This window comes from Chrysemys picta, chromosome 13 (genome assembly GCF_011386835.1).
Source record: "Chrysemys picta bellii isolate R12L10 chromosome 13, ASM1138683v2, whole genome shotgun sequence".
NCBI lineage: Eukaryota > Metazoa > Chordata > Testudines > Emydidae > Chrysemys > Chrysemys picta.
The window spans coordinates 1,728,456-1,753,595 of record NC_088803.1 but is presented as its reverse complement, the minus strand read 5'-3'; the positions used below and the strand labels follow the sequence as shown (position 1 = coordinate 1,753,595).

The 25,140-nt window shown below is 43.2% G+C and overlaps 2 protein-coding genes and 1 pseudogene across 2 annotated transcripts; all 3 read left to right on the top strand.

The window, feature by feature from the left end:
• Positions 1 to 1,168: 1,168 nt before the first annotated feature.
• LOC101942536 (olfactory receptor 6E1-like) lies at positions 1,169 to 3,166 on the top strand. The gene has a single exon (XM_005313794.2). It carries the CDS (start codon positions 1,177 to 1,179, stop codon positions 2,104 to 2,106), a length of 930 nt encoding a protein of 309 aa, XP_005313851.1. The 5' UTR covers positions 1,169 to 1,176; the 3' UTR covers positions 2,107 to 3,166.
• Positions 3,167 to 15,826: 12,660 nt separating this feature from the next.
• LOC101943094 (olfactory receptor 6E1-like) lies at positions 15,827 to 17,250 on the top strand (annotated as a pseudogene).
• Positions 17,251 to 23,236: 5,986 nt separating this feature from the next.
• LOC101942817 (olfactory receptor 6C75-like) lies at positions 23,237 to 24,181 on the top strand. Its single transcript, XM_042846092.2, has one exon. It carries the CDS (start codon positions 23,237 to 23,239, stop codon positions 24,179 to 24,181), a length of 945 nt encoding a protein of 314 aa, XP_042702026.2.
• The last annotated feature ends 959 nt before the right edge of the window (positions 24,182 to 25,140 follow it).

The following is a 25,140-nucleotide window of genomic DNA, read 5'->3' as shown; positions in this document are numbered from 1 at the left end:
ATGATACAGAACCATAGAAATGTCGGGTTGGAAGGGAACTTGAAAGGTCATCTTTTCCATCCCTCCTGTGCTGAGGCAGGACAAATATACCTAGGCTGTATTCTAACCCTTTCATCATTTTTGTTGCAGTCTTGTGGACCCTCTCCAATTTGTCCACAACTTTATCTAAGTGTGGACTACACAGGTGGACAGTGCACTCCAGCTGAGGTCTCACCAGTATTGAGTCACTTACCTCCTGTGTCTCACATACAACAGTCCCGTTAATACACCCCAGTATGATATTGGCCTTTTCTCAACAGCATCGCATTGCGGACACAGATTCCATTTGTGAGGCAATATAACCCCAAGGACCTTTTCAGGAGTACTACCTACTTGCCAGCTAGTCCCATTTTCCTGTGCATTTGATATTTTTCTTCCTAAATCTAGTACTTTGCACTTGTTGGCTATTACTTAAAACCCTGTTATCCTCTAGGTGCTTACAACTTGATCGTTTAATAATTTGTTCCGGTATCTCTTTCCAAGTATCACAGTTAGACTGCTTGGTCTATAACTCCCCAGGTCCCCTTTGTTTCCCTTTTTTAAGGCAGGGACTATTTTTTATTTGATTTTTTACATTGTGATTAAGAAACTAGAATGATACACAATTAACATGGTGCAAACTGAAGAGATTTAAAACACGTCTAACTGAAAAGTGGAATTCTATATGGGCAATCATCATTGAGCATGGGTGTTTTTAGAGGGGTCCCACAGGGATCGGTTCTTGGCCCAGTACTTTTAAATTATTTTTATCACTGACCTGGAAGAAAACAAAAACAAAACTTTCACAGACAGTATATTTAACCTTTGGAACAACTTTCCAAGCCTTTTGGTGGATTTTCCATCACTGGAAATTTTAAAACCAATATTAGATTTTTTTTTTAATGTTGGATGTTTATTTAATTCAGAGACGTTCCTTGGTCCATTCTATATAGGAAGTCAGAATAGATGATCATACTGGTGCCTTCTGTCCTTAAAAATCTATAATAAATTGTGGTAAAACGTATGACTTTTTCAAAGAAATTATTAAAGAGATTAGTTCTATTTATGTGTAGGATTTTCCTTCAGGCGTTCTGTCCTTATTGGCCTATTGGTGCTGGTTTTGACGTGGTTTATTTTTTCTTTAAAGATGAGTGAAGAATGAAGAACCAGACCATGGTGGTGGAATTCATCATCGTGGGACTGTCCAGCAACCACCATGTCAACATCATCCTGTTCATGGTTCTATCAGTTGTCTTCTTCTTGACTGTGACGGGGAACATTGCTGTTGTCACCCTCTCCTTGGTGGACCATCGCCTCCAGTCCCCCATGTATTTCTTCCTCAGGAACTTCTCCCTCTTGGAAATCTGCTTCAGCTTAGTCATCATGCCCAGGTTCCTCTACAGCCTCCTGACAGAGAGAAAATCTATTTCCCTCCCTGGTTGTTTTCTTCAGTTGTTGTTATTCTTTGTCCTGGGATCCTGTATATTTTTCCATGTGGGTATGATGTCCTTTGACCGCTACGTGGCTATCTGCCATCCCTTGCGTTACGGCACCATCATGAATGGCAGGGTCTGCTTCCAGTTAGTGCTGGGCTGCTGGGTGATGAGTTTACTTATAATGTTTCCCCCAGCCATTATGGCCGTCCTGGTGCCATTCTGTGGCCCCAATGTCATAAACCACTTTTACTGTGATACAGCCGCATTGCTCCAACTCTCCTGCATAGACACGGGACACATTGAGGTAATGCTTTTGCTTTCAACTTCACTTCTCATACTTGGAAATTTCACAGTCACTATCATTTCCTATGGCTGTATCATCTGTACTATCATGCGCATCCCATCCACCACAGGAAGGAAAAAGGCCTTTTCCACCTGCTCTGCTCACCTCCTGGTTGTTGTGATATTGTACAGTAGCTCCATCTTCAGGTATGTCCGAAGAAGTCAGCGGGGAGCACAAGAATTTGACAAATTTGTGGCCTTTTTCTTCTCTGTGGTGGCCCAACTCTTTAACCCCTACATCTATGCTCTCCGCAACAAACAAGTCAAACAGGCCCTGAAAGACATCTGCGTCAGAGCATTTTCTAAGTGAGGCTCTCATGAAAATCCCAAACCACAAAGAGGCAGGCACGCACAGAACCTGGATGGTCATTGGGTTCATGCCAGGCTCCCCAATGGACTTTGGGGTCCTGAACTGTACATAGGAGTGTTATTTCCCCCTAGCTAGATGCATAGGATATAAGGCCAAAATGGACTATTTGATCATCAAGTCTACCTTCAGTAGAAAACAGGCCTTAGAATTCCACCCAGTTAGCTATATGGTGAGCCTAGTAACTTGTGTCTCATGAAAGCATGTTTTCCTGTAGGGAATTCAGTCTTGATTGGAATCCTTCAAGAGATGGAGAGTCTACCACCTCCTTGGTTGTTTGTTCTAAAAGAGGAATGTTTTGGATTATTCTTGCTGAAATTAAAAAATTACAAAATTTATTTGGGGTTGAACTATATATATATAGTGACAAAGTTCCTCCTCTATCTTGGTGGATCCTGCGCTTATTGGCGGATTTTCTTGCCTCAGAGATTCATCATGTGGGTTGGGGAACAGCCCAGAGACCTTCCCCTCTGGAAGAACCCACAGTCCAGGTCAATTGGGAGGTTTGGAGGGAACCCGGGCCCACCTTCTACTCCGGGTTCCAGCCCAGGGCCCTGTGGACTGCAGCTGTCTATAGTGCCTCCTGTAACAGCTGTATGACAGCTACAACTCCCTGGGCTACTTCCCCATGGCCTCCTCCAAACACCTTCCTTATTCTCACCACAGGACCTTCCTCCTGGTGTCTGATAATGCTTGTGCTCCTCAGTCCTCCAGCAGCACCCCCTCTCACTCTCAGCTCCTTGCGCCTCTTGCTCCCAGCTCCTCACACTCGCCCCACAAACTGAAGTGAGCTCCTTTTAAAACCCATGTGCCTTGATTAGCCTGCCTTAATTGATTCTAGCAGCTTCTTCTTAATTGGCTCCAGGTGTCCTAATTAGCCTGCCTGCCTTAACTGGTTCTAGCAGGTTCCTGATTACTCTAGTGCAGCCCCTGCTCTGGTCACTCAGGGAACAGAAAACTACTCATCCAGTGACCAGTATATTTGCCCTCTACCAGACTCCTGTACCCCACTGGTCTGGGTCTGTCACAATATATGCACTCAATTTTGGGACAATATATTATTTGAAAATGAAAAAAGAAAACCTTATATGTGAAAAATCTTGAAACAAAATATTTTGAATTTTTCAAATTATTTTTTGCAATCTTTTTAATTTTTGGCCAAAACTATTCAGGCTGAAATCACAAATGCTTTTCCTTGACTTGCAACTGGATTTTTTACTGATTAATTATTCATCTGAAAAATTTCACACAGGTCTGTTTCTAATTTCAGATTGTCTGGCTTTCATGTCCAGCCAATTTAACTTGTTCTGCCTTTCTCTGCTAAGTTGTTGTAGCTGTGCTGGTCCCAGGGTATTAAAGACAAGGTGGGTGAGGTAATGTCTTTGACTGCACCAACTTCCGTTGGTGAGAGATACAAGCTTTTGAGCGACTCAGAGCTCTTCATCAGGTCTTCCCCTTGCTCAGTACAAGGGATACAAGGAACACCCCTCATGAAATATTCAATCCCACAGGAGGGATAAATGGCTCCTCACAGAGTCTGAAATAGCTACTTAGGCTAGGTCTACATTGGGGGATCGATTTAAGATACGCAAATTCAGCTAAACGAATAGCGTAGCTGAATTCGACATATCCTATTCGACTTACCCCGCCCTGATGACGGCGGCAAATCGACCGCCGTGGCTCTCCCGTCCACGGCGCTTACTCCTCCTGACAAGGTGGGAGTATGCGCGTCGATTCAGAGATCGATTTATCTGTCTAGATGAGACGTGATAAATCGATCCCCAAGAGATCGATTTCTACCCGCCGATCTGGGCGGGTAGTGTAGACTAGCCCTTAGTTGCTAAGATCTGTGCACATCCTGTTGTATCTGTTACCTCGTCTCTCGTACCCTGTCTTGGCTGCTTGTTTGTACCAATTCCCTGTCATGCCGTCTTTACAAATTATCAACAGTAGCACTGCATCTTGTAACTCTTAGATACTCAGACTGAGATCAGCATCCATTTCCACTGGGCATTAAGAGAACCCATGTCAATGTTGATTTTATAATCTAATGAATAGAGATGACTATTAGGGAGAGATGTTTGGTTTCCTCTTTGATTTTGCAAAGTGATATATTCAAAGGCACAAATAGAGATGAGGGGACAATCTCACTCCACTGAAGTCGTTCTTGCTTCAAAGGTCATTTACCCAGCTTGTCATTTTGACAATCTCACCACACCCTTTTTATGCCTCCACAGGGTTAGACATTCCATGAAATATGAGCCACTTTCCTTCAGTGAAGTTCCCTCCATGGTTTATTCCCACACTTCCAGTCATTGCTCATACACTATTCGTACATTGACAACATCCTCCAATTGGCCAATGATACCAGATCACATCACTGACCTTCAAATTTTTAAAGAAGCACCTTCAGACTTTCCTCCATGCTACCCCTCATGACTGGGAACAACGCTGGTAAACATCTGCTAAATACCTCATTGACCTCCTATCAAACTCCCCTTCGCTGTGATTCCTAGCAAACAAACTTGACTACACTAAGGCAGCTCTTTTGCTTAGAGCGCTGTCCATCACGCTGCCCAACATTCTCTCATTGGTTCCTGATGCTCCCCTCTTTTTTCACTTATTGTGTCTTGTGTTATACATGTATCCTCTTTTGGGCTGGGACCATGGCTTTGGTCTATGTTTGTACAGCGCCTAGCACAGTGGGGTCATGCTTTATGACTGGCACTCTTTGGGATGGCCACAATACACATTATAGATAATACAAAAACATGAAGTGAGTAGGCATGTTTCTAGAGACTTCAGTGGGGGCAGGCTGGCTAACCTAGTGAGGAGGGCTTTAAACTAGGTTCACCGGGGGAAGGAGACCAAAGCCCTGAGGTAAGTGGGGAAATGGGATCCTGGGAGGAAGCACAAGCAGGAGAGCGCAAGAGGGGAGGACTTCTGTCTCATGCTGAGAAAGAGGGACGATCGATGAGTTATCTTAAGTGCCTATACACAAATGCAAGAAGCCTGGGAAACAAGCAGGGAGAACTGGAAGTCCTGGCACAGTCAGGGAACTATGATGCGATAGGAATAACAGAGACTTGGTGGGATAACTCACATGACAGGAGTACTGTCATGGATGGATATAAACTGTTCAGGAAGGACAGGCAGGGCAGAAAAAGTGGGGGAGTTGCATTGTATGTAAGAGAGGAGTATGACTACTCAGAGCTCCGGTATGAAACTGCAGAAAAACCTGACAGTCTCTGGATAAAGTTGAGAAGTGTGAGCAACAAGGGTGATGTCGTGGTTGGAGTCTGCTATAGACCACCAGACCAAGGGGATGAGGTGGACGAGGCTTTCTTCTGGCAACTAGCAGAAGTTGCTAGATCGCAGGCCCTGGTTCTCATGGGAGACTTTAATCACCCTGATATCTGCTGGGAGAGCAATACAGCAGTGCACAGACAAACCAGGAAGTTTTTAGAAAGTGTAGGGGACAATTTCCTGGTGCAAGTGCTGGAGGAACCAACTAGGGGCAGAGCTTTTCTTGACCTGCTGCTCACAAACAGGGAAGAATTAGTAGGGGAAGCAAAAGTGGATGGGAACCTGGGAGGCAGTGACCATGAGATGGTCGAGTTCAGGATCCTGACACAAGGAAGAAAGGAGAGCAGCAGAATACGGACCCTGGACTTCAGAAAAGCAGACTTTGACTCCTTCAGGGAACAGATGGGCAGGATCCCCTCGGAGAATAACATGAAGGGCAAAGGGGTCCAGGAGAGCTGGCTGTATTTTAAAGAATCCTTATTGCGGTTGCAGGAACAAACCATCCCGATGTGTAGAAAGAATAGTAAATATGGCAGGCGACCAGCTTGGCTAAACAGTGAAATCCTTGCTGATCTTAAACGCAAAAAAGAAGTTTACAAGAAGTGGAAGATTGGACAAATGACCAGGGAGGAGTATAAAAATATTGCTCAGGCATGCAGGAGTGAAATCAGGAAGGCCAAATCACACTTGGAGTTGCAGTTAGCAAGAGATGTTAAGAGTAACAAGAAGGGTTTCTTCAGGTATGTTAGCAACAAGAAGAAAATCAAGGAAAGTGTGGGCCCCTTACTGAATGAGGGAGGCAACCTAGTGACCGAGGATGTGGAAAAAGCTAATGTACTCAATGATTTTTTTGCCTCTGTCTTCACGAACAAGGTTAGCTCCCAGACTGCTGCACTGGGCAGTACAGTATGGGGAGAAGGTGACCAGCCCTCTGTGGAGAAAGAAGTGGTTAGGGACTATTTAGAAAAACTGGACGTGCACAAGTCCATGGGGCCGGATGCGCTGCATCCGAGGGTGCTAAAGGAGTTGGCGGGTGAGATTGGAGAGCCATTAGCCATTATTTTTGATAACTCATGGCGATCGGGGGAGGTCCCAGATGACTGGAAAAAGGCTAATGTAGTGCCCATCTTTAAAAAAGGGAAGAAGGAGGATCCGGGGAACTACAGGCCAGTCAGCCTCACCTCAGTCCCTGGAAAAATCACGGAGCAGGTCCTCAAGGAATCAATTATGAAACATTTAGAGGAGAGGAAAGTGATCAGGAACAGTCAGCATGCATTCATGAAGGGGAAGTCATGCCTGACTAACCTAATTGCCTTCTATGATGAGATAACTGGCTCTGTGGATGAGGGGAAAGCAGTGGATGTGTTATTCCTTGACTTTACCAAAGCTTTTGATACGGTCTCCCACAGTATTCTTGGGCTGGATGAATGGACTGTAAGGTGGAAAGAAAGCTGGCTAGATCGTCGGGCTCAACGGATAGTGATCAATGGCTCCATGTCTAGTTGGCAACCGGTTTCAAGCGGAGTGCCCCAAGGGTCGGTCCTGGGGATGGTTTTGTTTAATATCTTCATTAATGATCTGGAGGATGGTGTGGACTGCAGTCTCAGCAAGTTTGCAGATGACACTAAACTAGGAGGCGTGGTAGATACACTAGAGGGTAGGGATCGGATACAGAGGGACCTAGACAAATTAGAGGATTGGGCCAAAAAAAACCTGATGAGGTTCAACAAGGACAAGTGCAGAGTCCTGCACTTAGGACGGAAGAATCCCCTGCACTGCTACAGACTAGGGACCGAATGGCTAGGTAGCAGTTCTGCAGAAAAGGACCTAGGGGTCACAGTGGACGAGAAGCTGGATATGAGTCAACAGTGTGCTCTTGTTGCCAAGAAGGCTAATGGCATTTTGGGCTGTATAAGTAGGGGCATTGCCAGCAGATCGAGGAACGTGATCGTTCCCCTTTATTCGACATTGGTGAGGCCTCATCTGGAGTACTGTGTCCAGTTTTGGGCCCCACACTACAAGAAGGATGTGGAAAAATTGGAAAGAGTCCAACGGAGGGCAACAAAAATGATTAGGGGTCTGGAGCACATGACTTATGAGGAGAGGCTGAGGGAACTGGGATTGTTTAGTCTGCAGAAGAGAAGAATGAGGGGGGATTTGATAGCTGCTTTCAACTACCTGAAGGTGGGTTCCAAAGAGGATGGAGCTCGGCTGTTCTCAGTGGTGGCAGATGACAGAACAAGGAGTAATGGTCTCAAGTTGCCGTGGGGGAGGTTTAGGTTGGATATTAGGAAACACTATTTCACTAGGAGGGTGGTGAAGCACTGGAATGCGTTACCTAGGGAGATGGTGGAGTCTCCTTCCTTGGAGGGTTTTAAGGCCTGGCTTGACAAAGCCCTGGCTGGGATGATTTAGTTGGGAATTGGTCCTGCTTTGAGCAGGGGGTTGGACTAGATGACCTCTTGAGGTCCCGTCCAACCCTGATATTCTATGATTCTATGATGTCACTTCTGTTGTTCAGTTGGAATTCACCTTCAATGAATCTTGAAGCCATAACTCCCCTTCATGCTTTGGGGAATTACCCTTGTACCCGTGCAGGAAATTTCCCCCTTAGAAGTGACTGAAAAGAGGAAAATGAACTGCAAAGCTCCTGCACGAGGCTCAATCGCAAGGAATTGGTGTAAGGAACATGGTTACTCCTCCTATTTTGCAAGGAAACCAACGGCATTGTATGATGTGGTGTGTTAGAATAATAAAGCTTCTGTTCTCAATATGCTTCATTCTTTGGGACACCTTCAGCTCCATTCCATGGCCAGCTGGTCCTCTGGTGGTTGGGTCATTCTGGAGACCTGGATTTGACATATCCAAAGTTTCTGTGCTGAGGGTCTGTGCTTAATTATCCTACCATTTCTTGGAGGAATTATTTTCTGTGCAATAGCCCCAGTGTAGAAGCAGAGAAAGGATGTTCTTATGGTTAAGAAACCAGCATGTCTCTTGGATAAGCTGGTTTGAACCCCACATCACAGTGAAATTTAGTGGATGATGGGTGTGTTAGTCCTTTCTAAAATCCAGTTCTCTCACTGTATGTCTCAGTTCCCCATCTCAGAAATGGAGATAAAATCTGTTCATCGATCTCTGTAGTGTGAGGTTCTCAAATCCATTTCTGCCTGAATGAAGGTATTTAGGCACCTAATGGGATTTCCCCATGGCACTTAAAACTCATTCATTTCAATGGGAGGAAGATGCCTCCAATGCTTTTAAAAATCCCACTAGCTTCCTATATACCTTGCACTATCTGACCCTAACTGACTTGCCCAAGGTCATGGAGAAGGTCTCTGGCAGAGGTTGGGAATTCAACACTGATTTCCTGAGTCGTGTTCTTACCACAGTAGTATCAGTCATATGACTACCTGACTTTTCTGTATGTTTTCTGTGTCTTGCCATGAAAACACGTGAGATGGGAAATGGTGACCGAACCCTTTGAATGCCCTATGGGGAAAAGAGAAACATAACTTTGTCCTGCTCTTTCCGAAGGGATTTCTCAAAGTGTTGTCATCAAAGCTCTTTATCTAATTGGTCTCAGGGGTCCCAGCCAGCAACTGCAGATAAAAACATCAGAGACTACAACTATTACAGATGGGAATTGGAAAAGGAGGGGTAATGTGATGCAGGCAGTGATCACTCACATTTATCCCGGTATTCTCGTATACAGAAAGGCATAAATTAAGAAACCTAAATTGGAGAATCTCAACTCAGCAGCTTCAGGGTTTGTGTGATAATTTTGTTTCTTGTTCCGGGTATTTCTAAGCTCTCCGGTATCACAGGGCGTGAGGGGGAATGCCCAGCATATGACGGCAGGGGTGGGATTTTGAAGTGATAATGCTTTGAAGAGCTCGGTGGATAATCTTACTGTTTTGTTTTGTGTCATGAGATTGAAATCCCAGTTCCATTGTGCTAGGCAAAGCGGGTCACTGACCCAACATTTTCCCTTGATGTAAAATGAGATTCAGATATATGGCTATGATAAAAAGAACAGTTTGTGGCCAGCGAGTGCAGTTTAAGACTGAGAAGCGTATGATAAATGTGACACGGTGAGGTAACGCACAACGGCTGCCGTTCTTGAGTGTCTCACTGATAGCATGACACAGGTCAGGTCAGAAGCTGGATTCGAAGGCGGACAATGGGTTAAGAGATTTTTACAGGATACGAGTTTGTGAGGTTTGCTTTCACCTTAGCAGACATAATGCCACTGCCATTATCCTAGGAATCCCCATTAAAGAATATATTTAATTAGGGAAATGCTAGATTTCTTTCATTGTCTTGGTCAAGTGGTATCCGGGAGCCCGAAACCCATTGTAAAAAAATCCACAAACCCAAGCTAATAGCTGGTATGGCTTATTGCAAAATGGGCACCTCGGAGGAATAAGTTGTGTGATGCGCACAGAAGCCCTCCCCACTGAGGAATATTTGTATCCTCACTCTCCATGTCTCCAACTCTGTAAGTACCTCTGCATGGGCAGCTTCGCAGCGTGAATCCAAACTACACTGGAGCCTACGGGAAGCTCTCTATTGACTCTGGAGAAGTTTGGACCAGACCCTGAAGGTCTAAACTGATTGATCCAACTGATATAAAACTTAGCCATTCAAACTATTCTTCTGTTCAATAGAAGGGGAGGCGTTGGGTGTCTGTGATGGAAGGGAATGAAGCCAGGAGCTTCTAAGGAATACATTTCCTAATTTGTAACCGGTGAGCTATGTGACTGGAAGGAACCTTGAGCGGTCATCTAGTCCACCCCCCCTGCGCTGAAGCAGTACCACGTAAATCTACACCATCCCTGACAGGCATTTGTCTAACCTGTTATTAGAAACCTCTACTGACAGGGATTCAACAACCTCCCATGGTAATGTATTCCAGTACTTAACTATTCTTATAGTTAGAAAGTTTTCCCTAACATTGAACCTAAATTTCCCTTCTTGCTGATTAAGTGCATTTCTCCTTGTCCTACATTCAGTGGACATGGAGAACAATTAATCCCCATCCTCTATAGAACAGCCCTTAACATATTGGAAAACTGTTATGGGCTCTCTCCTCAGTCTTCTTTTCTCAAGACTAAACGTGCCTATTGTTGAAACCATTGATCATGGTAAGGTTTTCTAGCCCTTTTATCATTTTTCTTGCTTCGCTCTAGATCCTCTCCAATTACTTGACTGTTTTAAAAGTGTGGAATCCAGAAGAGGACAGAGTACTGCTGCTGCAACGTCACCAGTGCCCAGCAAAGCTGGACAATTTCCTCCCGCATTATAAATACAACGCTCCTGTGAATAACCTCGGTAAGATATTAGCCTTTTTTGCAACTACTTCGCTGACTCATATTCAATTTATGCTCTACGATAACACTCAGATCCTTTCAGCAATACTAACGCTTAACTGCAAAAAGAAGAACAGGAGGACTTGTGGCACCTTAGAGACTAACAAATTTATTAGAGCATAAGCTTTCGTGGACTACAGCCCACTTCTTCGGATGCATATAGAATGGAACATATATTGAGGAGATATATATACACACATACAGAGAGCATAAACAGGTGGGAGTTGTCTTACCACCTCTGAGAGGCCAATTAATTAAGAGAAAAAAAACTTTTGAAGTGATAATCAAGCTAGCCTAGTACAGACAGACAGTTAGATAACAAGTGTGAGAATACTAACAAGGGGAGACAGATTCAATGTCTGTAATGGCTCAGCCATTCCCAGTCCTTATTTAAACCGGAGTTGATTGTGTCTAGTTTGCATATCAATTCTAGCTCAGCAGTTTCTCGTTGGAGTCTGTTTTTGAAGTTTTTCTGTTGTAATATAGCCACCCGCAGGTCTGTCACTGAATGACCAGACAGGTTAAAGTGTTCTCCCACTGGTTTTTGAGTATTTTGATTCCTGATGTCAGATTTGTGTCCATTAATTCTTTTGCGTAGAGACTGTCCGGTTTGGCCAATGTACATGGCAGAGGGGCATTGCTGGCACATGATGGCATATATCACATTGGTAGATGTGCAGGTGAACGAGCCCCTGATGGTATGGCTGATGTGATTAGGTCCTATGATGATGTCACTGGAATAGATATGTGGACAGAGTTGACATCGGGGTTTGTTACAAGGATAGGTTCCTGGGTTAGTGGTTTTGTTCAGTGATGTGTGGTTGCTGGTGAGTATTTGCTTTAGGTTGGGGGGTTGTCTGTAAGCGAGGACAGGTCTGTCTCCCAAGATCTGTGAGAGTAAAGGATCATCTTTCAGGATAGGTTGTAGATCTCTGATGATGCGCTGGAGAGGTTTTAGTTGGGGGCTGAAGGTGACAGCTAGTGGTGTTCTGTTATTTTCTTTGTTGGGCCTGTCTTGTAGGAGGTGACTTCTGGGTACTCGTCTGGCTCTGTCAATCTGTTTTTTCACTTCAGCAGGTGGGTATTGTAGTTTTAAGAATGCTTGATAGAGATCTTGTAGGTGCTTGTCTCTATCCGAGGGATTGGAGCAAATGCGGTTATATCTTAGAGCTTGGCTGTAGACAATGGATCGTGTGGTGTGTCCTGGATGGAAGCTGGAGGCATGTAGGTAAGTGTAGCGGTCAGTAGGTTTCCGGTATAGGGTGGTATTTATGTGACCATCGCTTATTAGCACAGTAGTGTCCAGGAAATGGACCGCTTGTGTGGATTGATCTAGGCTGAGGTTGATGGTGGGATGGAAATTATTGAAATCATGGTGAAATTCCTCAAGGGCTTCTTTTCCATGGGTCCAGATGATGAAGATGTCATCAATGTAGCGCAAGTAGAGTAGGGGCGTTAGGGGACGAGAGCTAAGGAAGCGTTGTTCTAAGTCAGCCATAAAAATGTTGGCATATTGTGGGGCCATGCGGGTACCCATAGCAGTGCCGCTGACTTGAAGGTATATATTGTCCCCAAATGTGAAATAGTTGTGGGTGAGGACAAAATCACAAAGTTCAGCCACCAGGTTAGCTGTGACATTATCAGGGATACTGTTCCTGATAGCTTGTAGTCCATCTTTGTGTGGAATATTGGTGTAGAGGGCTTCTACGTCCACAGTGACCAAGAGGCTGCTAGACAGCTCTCTAACACCACATTCTACAGGCCATTATCCTCTGATCCCACTGAGGATTACCTAAAGAAACTACACCATCTGCTAAAAAAACTCCCTGACAAAGCACAGGAACAAATCCGTACAGACACATGCCTAGAACCCCGACCAGGGGTATTCTATTTGCTACCCAAGATCCATAAACCTGGATATCCTGGACGCCCCATCATCTCAGGCATTGGCACCCTAACATCAGGCTTGTCTGGTTATGTAGACTCTCTCCTCAGACCCTACGCTACCAGCACTCCCAGCTATCTTCGAGACACCACTGACTTCCTGAGGAAACTACAATCCATCGGTGATCTTCCAGAAAACACCATCCTGGCCACTATGGACGTAGAAGCCCTCTACACCAATATTCCACACAAAGATGGACTACAAGCTATCAGGAACAGTATCCCTGATAATGTCACAGCTAACCTGGTGGCTGAACTTTGTGATTTTGTCCTCACCCACAACTATTTCACATTTGGGGACAATATATACCTTCAAGTCAGCGGCACTGCTATGGGTACCCGCATGGCCCCACAATATGCCAACATTTTTATGGCTGACTTAGAACAACGCTTCCTTAGCTCTCGTCCCCTAACGCCCCTACTCTACTTGCGCTACATTGATGACATCTTCATCATCTGGACCCATGGAAAAGAAGCCCTTGAGGAATTTCACCATGATTTCAATAATTTCCATCCCACCATCAACCTCAGCCTAGATCAATCCACACAAGCGGTCCATTTCCTGGACACTACTGTGCTAATAAGCGATGGTCACATAAATACCACCCTATACCGGAAACCTACTGACCGCTACACTTACCTACATGCCTCCAGCTTCCATCCAGGACACACCACACGATCCATTGTCTACAGCCAAGCTCTAAGATATAACCGCATTTGCTCCAATCCCTCGGATAGAGACAAGCACCTACAAGATCTCTATCAAGCATTCTTAAAACTACAATACCCACCTGCTGAAGTGAAAAAACAGATTGACAGAGCCAGACGAGTACCCAGAAGTCACCTCCTACAAGACAGGCCCAACAAAGAAAATAACAGAACACCACTAGCTGTCACCTTCAGCCCCCAACTAAAACCTCTCCAGCGCATCATCAGAGATCTACAACCTATCCTGAAAGATGATCCTTTACTCTCACAGATCTTGGGAGACAGACCTGTCCTCGCTTACAGACAACCCCCCAACCTAAAGCAAATACTCACCAGCAACCACACATCACTGAACAAAACCACTAACCCAGGAACCTATCCTTGTAACAAACCCCGATGTCAACTCTGTCCACATATCTATTCCAGTGACATCATCATAGGACCTAATCACATCAGCCATACCATCAGGGGCTCGTTCACCTGCACATCTACCAATGTGATATATGCCATCATGTGCCAGCAATGCCCCTCTGCCATGTACATTGGCCAAACCGGACAGTCTCTACGCAAAAGAATTAATGGACACAAATCTGACATCAGGAATCAAAATACTCAAAAACCAGTGGGAGAACACTTTAACCTGTCTGGTCATTCAGTGACAGACCTGCGGGTGGCTATATTACAACAGAAAAACTTCAAAAACAGACTCCAATGAGAAACTGCTGAGCTAGAATTGATATGCAAACTAGACACAATCAACTCCGGTTTAAATAAGGACTGGGAATGGCTGAGCCATTACAGACATTGAATCTGTCTCCCCTTGTTAGTATTCTCACACTTGTTATCTAACTGTCTGTCTGTACTAGGCTAGCTTGATTATCACTTCAAAAGTTTTTTTTCTCTTAATTAATTGGCCTCTCAGAGGTGGTAAGACAACTCCCACCTGTTTATGCTCTCTGTATGTGTGTATATATATCTCCTCAATATATGTTCCATTCTATATGCATCCGAAGAAGTGGGCTGTAGTCCACGAAAGCTTATGCTCTAATAAATTTGTTAGTCTCTAAGGTGCCACAAGTCCTCCTGTTCTTCTTTTTGCGGATACAGACTAACACGGCTGCTACTCTGAAACGCTTAACTGGTTATTCCCCATTTTGTAGCTGTGCATCTGGTATTTTTCTTCCTCCGTGTAGTACTTTGCACTTGTCTTTATAGAATTCCGTTATGTTGATTTCAGATCAATTCGTCAATTTGTCAAGGTTGGTTTGATTTTTAATCCTGTCCTCCCAAGTGCTAGGAACATCTTCCACCTTGGTGTCATCTGCAAATGTTGTAAGTGTAATCGCCAATCCAGTATCCATGTCATTAATGAAAAGATTGAGTTGTACTGCACTCAGCACAGACCCTTGCAGGAGTCCACTAGACACTTTCCCTCACTTTGAACGTGACTCACTGAGAGCTAGTCTTTGAGTTCAGTCTTTCAACCAGTTTAATAATTTGTTCCAGTATCTTTCCAGGTATAAAGTTAGGGTATATAGTCTATAATTCCCAGGTCCTCTTTATCCTCTTTTTTAAAGACAGGGACTATTTTTCATTTGACTTTTGCCTTTGTGATTAAGAAACTAGAAGGATACCCAATTAACATGGCACAAAATGGACTAAAAGGTGGGTACTGAACGGTTTCAAACTGGAATTATATATGGGCAATCATCATTAAGCATGCGTGGTTTTAGTGGCGTCCCACAGGGTTTGGTTCTTGGCCCTGTACATTTTAATATTTTTATCAATGACCAAGACAAAACCAAAACAAAAAAACCAAAACTTTCACATGAGGGTATTTAATCATTGAAACCACTTTCCAAGGTTTGTGGTGGATTTTGCATCACTGGAAATTTTAAAATAAAGCTTGGATTTTCTTTAAAAGCTACGCTCTAGTTCTAACAGTAGCTAATTCAGGGACATTCCTTGGTCTGTTCTATAGATGCGATCAGGATAGATGATCATACTGTTGCCTTCTGGCCTTATAATCAATGAAAAATTGTGGCAAAACTTATGAATGTTTAAAATAAAATTATTTTAATTCTCCCTTCCCCTCCAGTACTCTCTCTCTCTCTCTCTCTCTCTCTCTCTCTCTCTCTCCAACTATCAGTAATTGTTTTTAGTTGCTCTATCAGGATTGTTTCATTGAGCCCATGTCTGTTAGACACCCAATTCCCATTGAAGAGATTAGTTCTATTTATTTACAGATTTTTTTCTCTAAGCGTTCTGTCCCTATTGTCCAATAGGCTCTGGTTTTGACATGTTTTTAATATTTTTTCTTTAAAGATGAGTGAAGAATGAAGAACCAGACCATGGTGGTGGAATTCATCATCGTAGGACTGTCTAATTACCACCATGTCAACATCATCCTGTTTGCGGTTCTATTAGTTGTTTTCTTATTGACTGTGATAGGAAACATCATTGTTGTCACCCTCTCCCTGGTGGACCATCGCCTCCAGTCCCCCATGTATTTCTTCCTCAGGAACTTCTCCCTCTTGGAAATCTGCTTCAGCTTAGTCATCATGCCGAGGTTCCTCTACAGCCTCCTGACAGAGAGAAAATCTATTTCCCTCCCTGGTTGTTTCCTTCAGTTGTTGTTGTTCTTCCTCCTGGGCACCTGTGTATTTTTCCATATGGCTATGATGTCCTTTGACCGCTACATGGCTATATGCCATCCCTTGCGTTATGGCACCATCATGAATGGTAGGGTCTGCTTCCAGTTAGTGCTGGGCTGCTGGGTGATGAGTTTTCTCTAATCTTTCCCCCAACATTTATGGTTGTGCTGTTACCGTTCTGTGGCCCCAATGTCATAAACCACTTCTACTGCGATACAGCCGCATTGCTCCAACTCTCCTGCAGGGACACGGGACACATTGAGGTAATGATCTTGGTTGCAGCTGTAGTGGTCTTACCTGGCACTTTAACTGTCACCATCATTTCCTATGGCTGTATCATCTGTACTATCATGCGCATCCCGTCCACCACAGGAAGGAAAAAGGCCTTTTCCACTTGCTCTGCTCACCTCACGGTTGTTGTGATATTGTACAGTAGTGCCATCTTCAGGTACATCCGACCAGGTCAGCGGGGCACTCACGACTTTGACAAAGTTGTGTCCCTTTGTGTACTGTGTGGTGATTCAACTCTTTAACCCCTACATCTACGCTCTCCGCAATGAACAAGTCAAACAGGCTCTGAAGGACATATTTGGCCGAACAATTTCTAAGTGCCGGAGGATATCATGAAAATCTGGAACCCCAAAGATACAGGAGTGAAGAGAACATGGATGGTCCTTGACTTCGTGCCTGGGTTCACAATGGGCTTGGTGGGTCCTGAGCTTTTAACAGGGGGTGAATTTACCTCCTCATGTCTAGGTTGATAAATTGTATGCCCAAAAGGGATCCTCAGATCATCAAGTGTGAGCTCCTGATAAGACACGCCACAGAATTCCACCAGTTATTTATGCACTGAGACCAGTAACTCATGTCTAATGAAAGCGTGTCTTCCTGAATGGCATCCAGTCTTCACTGGAAGACTTCAAGAGATGGAGATTCTTTCTTGCTACTTTGTTCCCAAAATAGAAATTACTAGGTTATTCTTGGTGAAATGAAACACTAAACAAAATTCAGTTTGGGAAGAACGTTTCTTTAACATCTTGCTAAATTGTTGAAAAGTGAAACCTTTTGATTTTTGAAGATGTTGAAATAAATGTTTTCAATTATTATTTTCCTTTTTTTTTTTTTGTGGTCAGGTCACAATTTGAATTCATGACTGAATTCACAAATACTTTTAGCTGACCTGAAACTGTATTTTTTACAGAAGAAATTATTCATCTGAAAAAATTCTCCCGGCTGTGTCATTTCAACATGTGTGGTTTTAGCATCCAGTCAATAGTTCTTGTTCTACCTTTCTCTGTGAGGGGCACTTCCCCTGGAAAAGGGGTACAAGAAACACTGCACTTTAGATATTCAACCCACAGGAGGGATAAATGGCTCCTCACAGAGGCTAAAATGGCTGCTTAGTTGCTAAGATATGTGCACATCTTACTGTTTTGGTTGCCTCATCTCTCGTACCCTGCCTTGGTCTGCTTGTTTGTGCCATTCACCTAATATGCCATATTGTTAGTAATACTGTTTTTCTTGTTAACTCTGAGATATTTGAACTGAGATCAGCACCCCTTTGCACTGGTCATTAAACCGACACCTATAAGAGAGAACAACCACAGGCTGAAGTCACGGAGGTCTTTGGAAGTCACAGATTCCGTGATCTCTGTGAAAAAATCGTAGCCTTACTCACGCTAAGGAAGAGCACGCAGTAAACGTCTGCAAAAGCTACTGACCTCCTTCAAACTCTCCTCTGTTGTGATTCCTTCCACACAAACTCGACAGCTGTTTTGCTGAGCATCATCCTGACAGACGCTATCGCATAGATTTCCCGGCCGATTCTTGACTTATATTTTGTGACCTCTTCTAGGCAGGGGCTCCGGCTTTGTACAGTACTTAGCACAATGGGATGCTGGTCTGAGACATGGAGCCTATAGGAGTAACCTGCTTGCTTGCATATATATATATATCTTTTCTTATAGTTTAAGTATGTGGTTTATTGTAATAGGTTTATAGATTTATATTAAAGTCAGTTTGGCTGTAATGCAAGAGACCTACAGGCCATATCCTGTATGTTAAGCTAAGGCAAAGTAAGCATGTCTATATTAAGACCTTTTACTCAGAAAGCAAAGTTGACTTATAGCTTGTTACCTAAATAGCTGAATACCCATGCCTATGTCCATGACCTTTTATCTAGACCAATAGACAATGGAGAATTGCATGGGGGGGGGTTCAATGTTGTTCCCACAGGCTTAACAAGTACACCACAAGGGAACTTATGTGGTAGGTACATGTCATCAATCCGCACAAACATACTAGCCTATGGGGTAAGTGTACCCTAACATTTTGTGGGTGAGGAATGAAATTTAGGCATAGGAGGAAGGATTTCCGGCACTTGTGCCCGATAAATGAGCTGACCCACCTCGCTAGAGAATTCCGCTCTATCATTCTCACTTGCTTCCTCCACTCTCTCTCTCTCTATTCTATCTATCTACGATGACTCTACTATTCGTAGGTTGTACTTGTTCTTCTTAAACTTTAAGTTTCAAGGGAACTAGGCTAAGCTGGGTTTCCCTAAGTTTAATTCTTAGTTTGTTTATTAGGTTTTGATTTTAAGTTAGTCGAGTAAACCCTAATTAAGTTTTGATAGGTCCTAGCATTAGCTTTTTCTAAGCACTGCATCCCTCACTCAAGAATTGAGAAACCTGAACCACAAGGTTGGTCCTGTGTCTCTTACCCCCAGGTTATCAAGGAAGGGTGTGAGGATGTTAACCAAAGCTTTGTTGCATGTAATAGTATATTATCATATGTATCTTTTGAATAGCAGTAATGCAATTGTAACTTTGTAGCTCTGGGTATTTACCATTTACTTACTATTATTGATTTTAATAAAAAGTCTTTACGACTATATCTGTCACAGTGTGAGCTTCCTGTCACACCCCGAGGGTCCTTTATAAATTCTGTGGAGCCTGATTCGGGACAAGAAATTTTATCTTCTGATCAAACAGATTGGTGAGCCTAAAACCCATTAAATAATAGTAATGATTAATTAATAATATTATTAATTAATTAAATTAAAATTAATGAAATATTAAATTGATACATTACATTTATATTATTAACACACCCTAAATCAGGGTACAGACAGGCGTTTCTAGGCTTGTTAATATCAGTTGTCTCCCCCAAGCAAATGGCTCACCCTTTGCAAAGGCAAGGCACTTTCGCAGCCAAAGGCACACAAGAAAGTGATGTGACCAGCATCACGTCCAACTACCATTGGCTGCCCTAATCCAATGGCTCTGGAACACATTTTGCAGCTGGGCCTGGCTTTTCCCTGTGAGAACAAGGGAGATTCAAACAGATGAGTTTTGGGAAATCCTGCCCCTTAATCACTCAGTGAGAAACCGCACTCCTAGGCATGGCCAGAAGATAAATGATAGATAATAATAATAGTAGTGTATGAAACCCCGTGGGAGTTTCTCTAGGGACTTTGATAAGCTCAGGATTTCACTTTAGGTGTCTAGTTCAAATTCACTTTCAAGATCATCAAGCTTCATAATTGCCCTTCGTGCCTTTGCGAATTACCCATGTATCCTTTCAGAAAATGTCCCCAATGGAAGTGACTGAAATGAGGACCAAGAACTGAAAATCTCCCACATGAAACTCAATCACAAGTTATTCTGAGACAGCTTCATAATGGGGGTCAGACACCTGGTTACGCCTGGTATTTTTCCTGGACACAAATGACATTGCATAACGTGATGGGACAGAGCAATAACGCTTCTGTTCTCAATATGCTTCATTCTTTTGGGTCACCTTCAACTCCATTCCCTGGCCAACTGGTCCTCTGGTTATTTAGGCTCTGTGGTGCCTAGAGGCTTTTAAAAATCCCATTAGGTGCCTAAATATCTTTAACCAGCCCTAAGTGACTTGCCTGAGGTTGTGGAGGGGTGGGTGGCAAAAGCAGGAATTGGACACTGCTTTCCCGAGTCCTGTTCTAATATGTTAAGCATAAGAACATCAATTATAAGGGCATCTGAGTCTGTCCAACTTTGCTGAATCTTTTCCCTGTCTTGCCATGAAAACAAGTGAGGTGGAAGATGGTGATAGAACCCATTTTCTTCTCCATGTAGAAGAGAGAGACATAACATTGTAATACTCTTTCCTAAAACATTCAGTAGACTGGATCAGACTTGAGTTCTCTGAGTGTTGTCAGCAAACTCATCAGCTAATTGGTCTCAGAGGTCCCAGCCAGCAATGAGGGACGAGAAAACCAGAGTCTACAACTGTTATAAATGAGGGATTATTTGGCAGAGGCAGTGCTCACCCAAGTTTATCCCAATGTTCTGTTACATAGAGAAGCATAAATCGGCAGACCTATTTTGGAGCATCTCAATTCAGCACCTGCCGGCTTTGTGTGATAATTTTGGTTCGTGTTCCATGTACTCCATCATTGCATGGTCTGAGTGAGAATGCACAAGGTGTGATTGCAGATTGGGAGGTGAAAGAAATCGTGGTATGAACAACTTTGTGGGTAATCTTTTTTTTTTTTTTTTTTTTGCTTTATTTTGGGTACAAAATCAAGACCACCTGCCTGGGATCCCAGTTCCACTGTGTTAGGCAAATAGGGTCGCACTCCTAAAATGATTCAGTCTTATGGTGAAACGAGACACAAATGTCTGGCTATGATAAAAAGACTACTCTGGGGCCAGGGAAGTCGAAAATAGAAGTGAGACTATTATGAGAAATTGGCTAGATGACCCTTGTGGTCTCGTCTAACGCTATGGTTCTGTGATTCTATAAGCAGAGGTAACACTTACAGTAACAGAGGTACCAGCTGCCAGTTTTTAATGTCTCATAGCGATCGAGGCACTGGTGAGATCTGAGAATGAATTCCAAGGTGCGCATTGTGGAGGTTTTGCAGATTTGCAATGTTGAGGTTTCCTTTCTCCGTAGGATACAGAATGCTGCTATCTCCAATTACTGGGATTCCCCATCCTGCCATGGTCAAGTGTTCCAGCACTGAACTATCCTTACAGTTAGACATTTTTATTTAATGCCTAAGGCAAATCTCCCTTGCTGCAGATTAACTGCATTACTTGCCCCACATTCAGTGGGCGTGGAGACCGACTGATCACTGTCCTCTTTATACAGCCCTTCACGCATTCAGAGATTAAACAGGCCTAGTTTTTGAAACCTTCCCTCAAGGTCAAGTTTTCTAACCGTTTTATCATTTTTGTTGCACCCTTCTAGACCCTTTCCAACTAGTCTGCGTCTTTCCTAAGGTGTGAAAACAAGAACTAGCCACAGCACCCTAGCCGACGCCTTACCAGGGACAACTGCCTCTCTGGTAATGCACCCCAGAATGATATTAGCCTTTGTTTGGTAACTGCATCTCATTGGATTAATGTTCAATTTGTGATCAACTCTAACTCCCAGAGCCTATGCAGCCGTATGGCCTCCTAGTTAGTTAGTCCTCATTTTGCATGTGTGCATTTAATTTCTTTCTTTCTAAGTGTAGTACTTTGCAGTTGTCTTTACGGAGTTTGATCTTGCTGAATTCAGACTAATTCTCCAATTTGTCAATGTAATTTTGATTTCTAATCCTGTCCTCCACAGTGCTAGCAAACTCTCCCAGCCTGCAAAACCATGCTCTGAAGTATCCCTGCCTCTGTTTGTCAGAAGCTGGGAATGGGCGACAGGGGATGGATCACTTGATTAATCCCTGTTCTGTTCATTCCCTCTGGGGCACCTGACATTGTCCACTGTTGGAAGACAGGACACTGGGCTAGATGGACCATTGGTCTGACCCACTGTGGCTGTTCTTATGTGGTGTCATCTGATCATTTTATAAGCATAATCTGCCCTCCATTATCCACATCATTAGTGAAAATATTGAATTGTACTGGATGCAGGACAGATCCCTGCAGGACTGCACTAGATAAATGCCCACACTTTGACAGTGAGCCGCTGATAGCTCTCTGTGAGTAAAGTCTTTCACCTAGTTGTGCACCCTCCTCATAGTAATTTAATCTTCACCATCATTCTCCAGTTTGCTTACGAGAATGTGATGTGGGACTGTGTCAAACCCCTACTAAAAATCACGATACATCATATCTATGGCTTTCGATCGATCCGCCAGACCGGTAATGCTGTCAAGGAAAGAAATTACTTTGATTTGGCACGATTTATTCTTGATAAACCATGTTGGTTTTTACTTAAAACCCTATTATCCTCTAGGTGCTTACAACTTGTGGCTTAATAATTTGTCCCAGTGTCTTTCCAGGTCTTGAAGTTAGGTGGACTGGTCTATAATTCCTCAGTCCTCTTCATTTCTGTTGTTTTTTTTAAAGATAGGTACTATTTTTCATTTAGTCTTTGACAGTTTGACTAAGAAACGAGAATGAGGTGAGACCCTTTAAATTAATTACAAAGTGGGTAACTGACAGATCTCCTTCAGGAATTGCATACGGTGCATCATTGAGCAGGTGTATCTCTAGTGGAGTCCCACAGGGATCAGTTCTTGGCCCGGTGCTTTTTAAAAATATTTATCAATGACCTGGAAGAAAAGCAAAACAAACACAGAAGATGAGCAGTGATGGTATGTAATCATTGGAACAACTTACTAAGAATTGTGTGTTGGATTCTTCACCCTTGGAAATTTTTTACACCAAGATTGGCTGTCCCTCTCAAGACTATGCTCTAGTTCTTACAGGAGTTAACTGAGGGAAATTCTTGGTCTATGCAGGAGGTCAGATTAGATGATCACAGTGGTACCTTTGGGCCTTATAATCTAGAAATACATGAAAAATTGGGGTAAACATTTTCTTATTTAAAAATTATGTTCATTCTTTCATCCCTTCCAGTTATCTCTCTCTCTCTCCCCCCTACCCCGCCCCCTTAAAGTATCAAATATTCTCCTCTAAGATCCTGTCTTTGGTTCTGGTTTTCCAGTCAGGCTTTTCTCGTAGAGCCCAAGTCTATTGGGTACCCAACTCCCATTGATGATGTGTATTCTATTGACTTACAGAATTTTTCCTGCAAACATTCCATTCACTCTGTTTTTGACATGCTTCTTAATTTTTTTCTTTTAAGAATGATCTGAGAATGAAGAACCAGACCACCGTGGTGGAATTCATCATCTTGGGCCTGTCCAACAGCCGTCGTTTAAACACCGTCCTGTTTGTGGTTCTATTAGTTATCTTCCTGTTTACCATAACGGGTAACATCATTGTTGTCAGCCTCTCCCTGGTGGACCATCGCCTCCAGTCCCCCATGTATTTCTTCCTCAGGAACTTCTCTTTTTTGGAAATCTGCTTCAGCTTAGTCATCATGCCCAGGTTCCTCTACAGCCTCCTGACAGAGAGAAAATCTATTTCCCTCCCTGGTTGTTTTCTTCAGTTGTTGTTGTTCTTCCTCCTGGGCACCTGTATATTTTTCCATGTGGCTATGATGTCCTTTGACCGCTACATGGCTATTTGCCATCCCTTGCATTATGGCACCATCATGAATGGTAGGGTCTGCTTCCAGTTAGTGCTGGGCTGCTGGGTGATGAGTTTTCTCTTAATATTTCCCCCAACATTTATGGTTGTGCTGTTACCGTTCTGTGGCCCCAATGTCATAAACCACTTCTACTGCGATACAGCCGCATTGCTCCAACTCTCTTGCAGGGACACGGGACACATTGAGGTAATGATCTTGTTTTCAGCAACAGTCATCTTACTTGGTACTTTAACAGTCACTATCATTTCCTATGGCTGTATCATCTCCACTATTATGCGAATCCCATCCACCACAGGAAGGAAAAAAGCCTTTTCCACCTGCTCCGCTCACCTGCTGGTGGTTGTGATATTGTACAGTAGCTCCATCTTCAGGTACATCCGACCAGGTCAGCGGGGAGCGAGGGACTTTGACAAAGTTGTGTCCTTTCTGTACTCTGTGGTGGCTCAACTCTTCAACCCCTACATCTACGCTCTCCGCAACGAACAAGTCAAACAAGCTCTGAAGGACGTCTGTGGCAGAGCATTTTCTAAATGTGTGAGGCTCTCATGAAAATCCAAACCCACAAAGATGCAGGAGTGAAGAGAGCATGGATGGTCATTTACTTCTTGCCAGGCTTCACAATGGGGTTGGTGGGTCCTCAGCAGTACACAGGGTGAATTTGTCTCTCCATATCTAGATTAATAGATCATAAAGCCTGAGGGGTGATTACGTCATCTCGTCTGACCTTCTGCATAAAACAGACATGAGAATTCCACCTCGTTAGCTTTGCATTCAGTCTAGTAATTTCTGCCTGATGAAAGCATCTCTTCTTGAATTGCATCCAGTCTTGATCTGAAGACTTTAAGAGATGGAGAATCTTTCTTTGTAGTTTGTTCCAAAAATGGAAATTATTAAGTTTTTCTTGCTGAAATGAAATACCGAACAAAATTCAGTTTACGTTGAACTAAACACCTTTACTTTCACATGTAGCTACATTTTTGGACAAAATATTATTTGAAAAGAAAAAAGGAGAGAACTTTTCATTTCAAAGATGTTAAACTGAAAGGTTTTGAATTTTTTAAAATTATTTTTTCAATATTTTTTGTGTCCAGTGTGAATTCAGAGAATCGTTCTGAATTCCCAAATACTTTTAGTTGACCTGAAACTTCTATTTTGTACAGAAGAAATTATTCATCTGAAAAATTTCTCCCCACTCTGTTTGTAATTCCAACTTGTGTGGTTTTAACAATGTTTTAACAAGTCAATGGTTCTTGTTCTACCTTTCTGTGCTAGGGGAACTTCCTATGGAAAATGGAAACAAGAAACACTTTTAGATATTCAATCCACAGGCGGGATGAATGGCTCTTTAAAGAGCCTAGAATGGCTCCTTAGTTGCTGAGATCTGTGCACATTTTATTGTATTAATTACTTCATATCTTGTACCCTGCCTTGCTCGGGTTGTTAGTACCATTTCCCTGTTATGCTTTGTCTTTATGCAGTGTTGTTAGTAGTGCTGTTTTCTTGTAAAT

What these genes read in the sequence shown, in the direction of transcription:
- LOC101942536 (XM_005313794.2), top strand. Translation starts at nt 1,177, where the DNA reads ATGAAGAACCAGACCATGGTGGTGGAATTCATCATCGTGGGACTGTCC.
- LOC101942817 (XM_042846092.2), top strand. Translation starts at nt 23,237, where the DNA reads ATGAAGAACCAGACCACCGTGGTGGAATTCATCATCTTGGGCCTGTCC.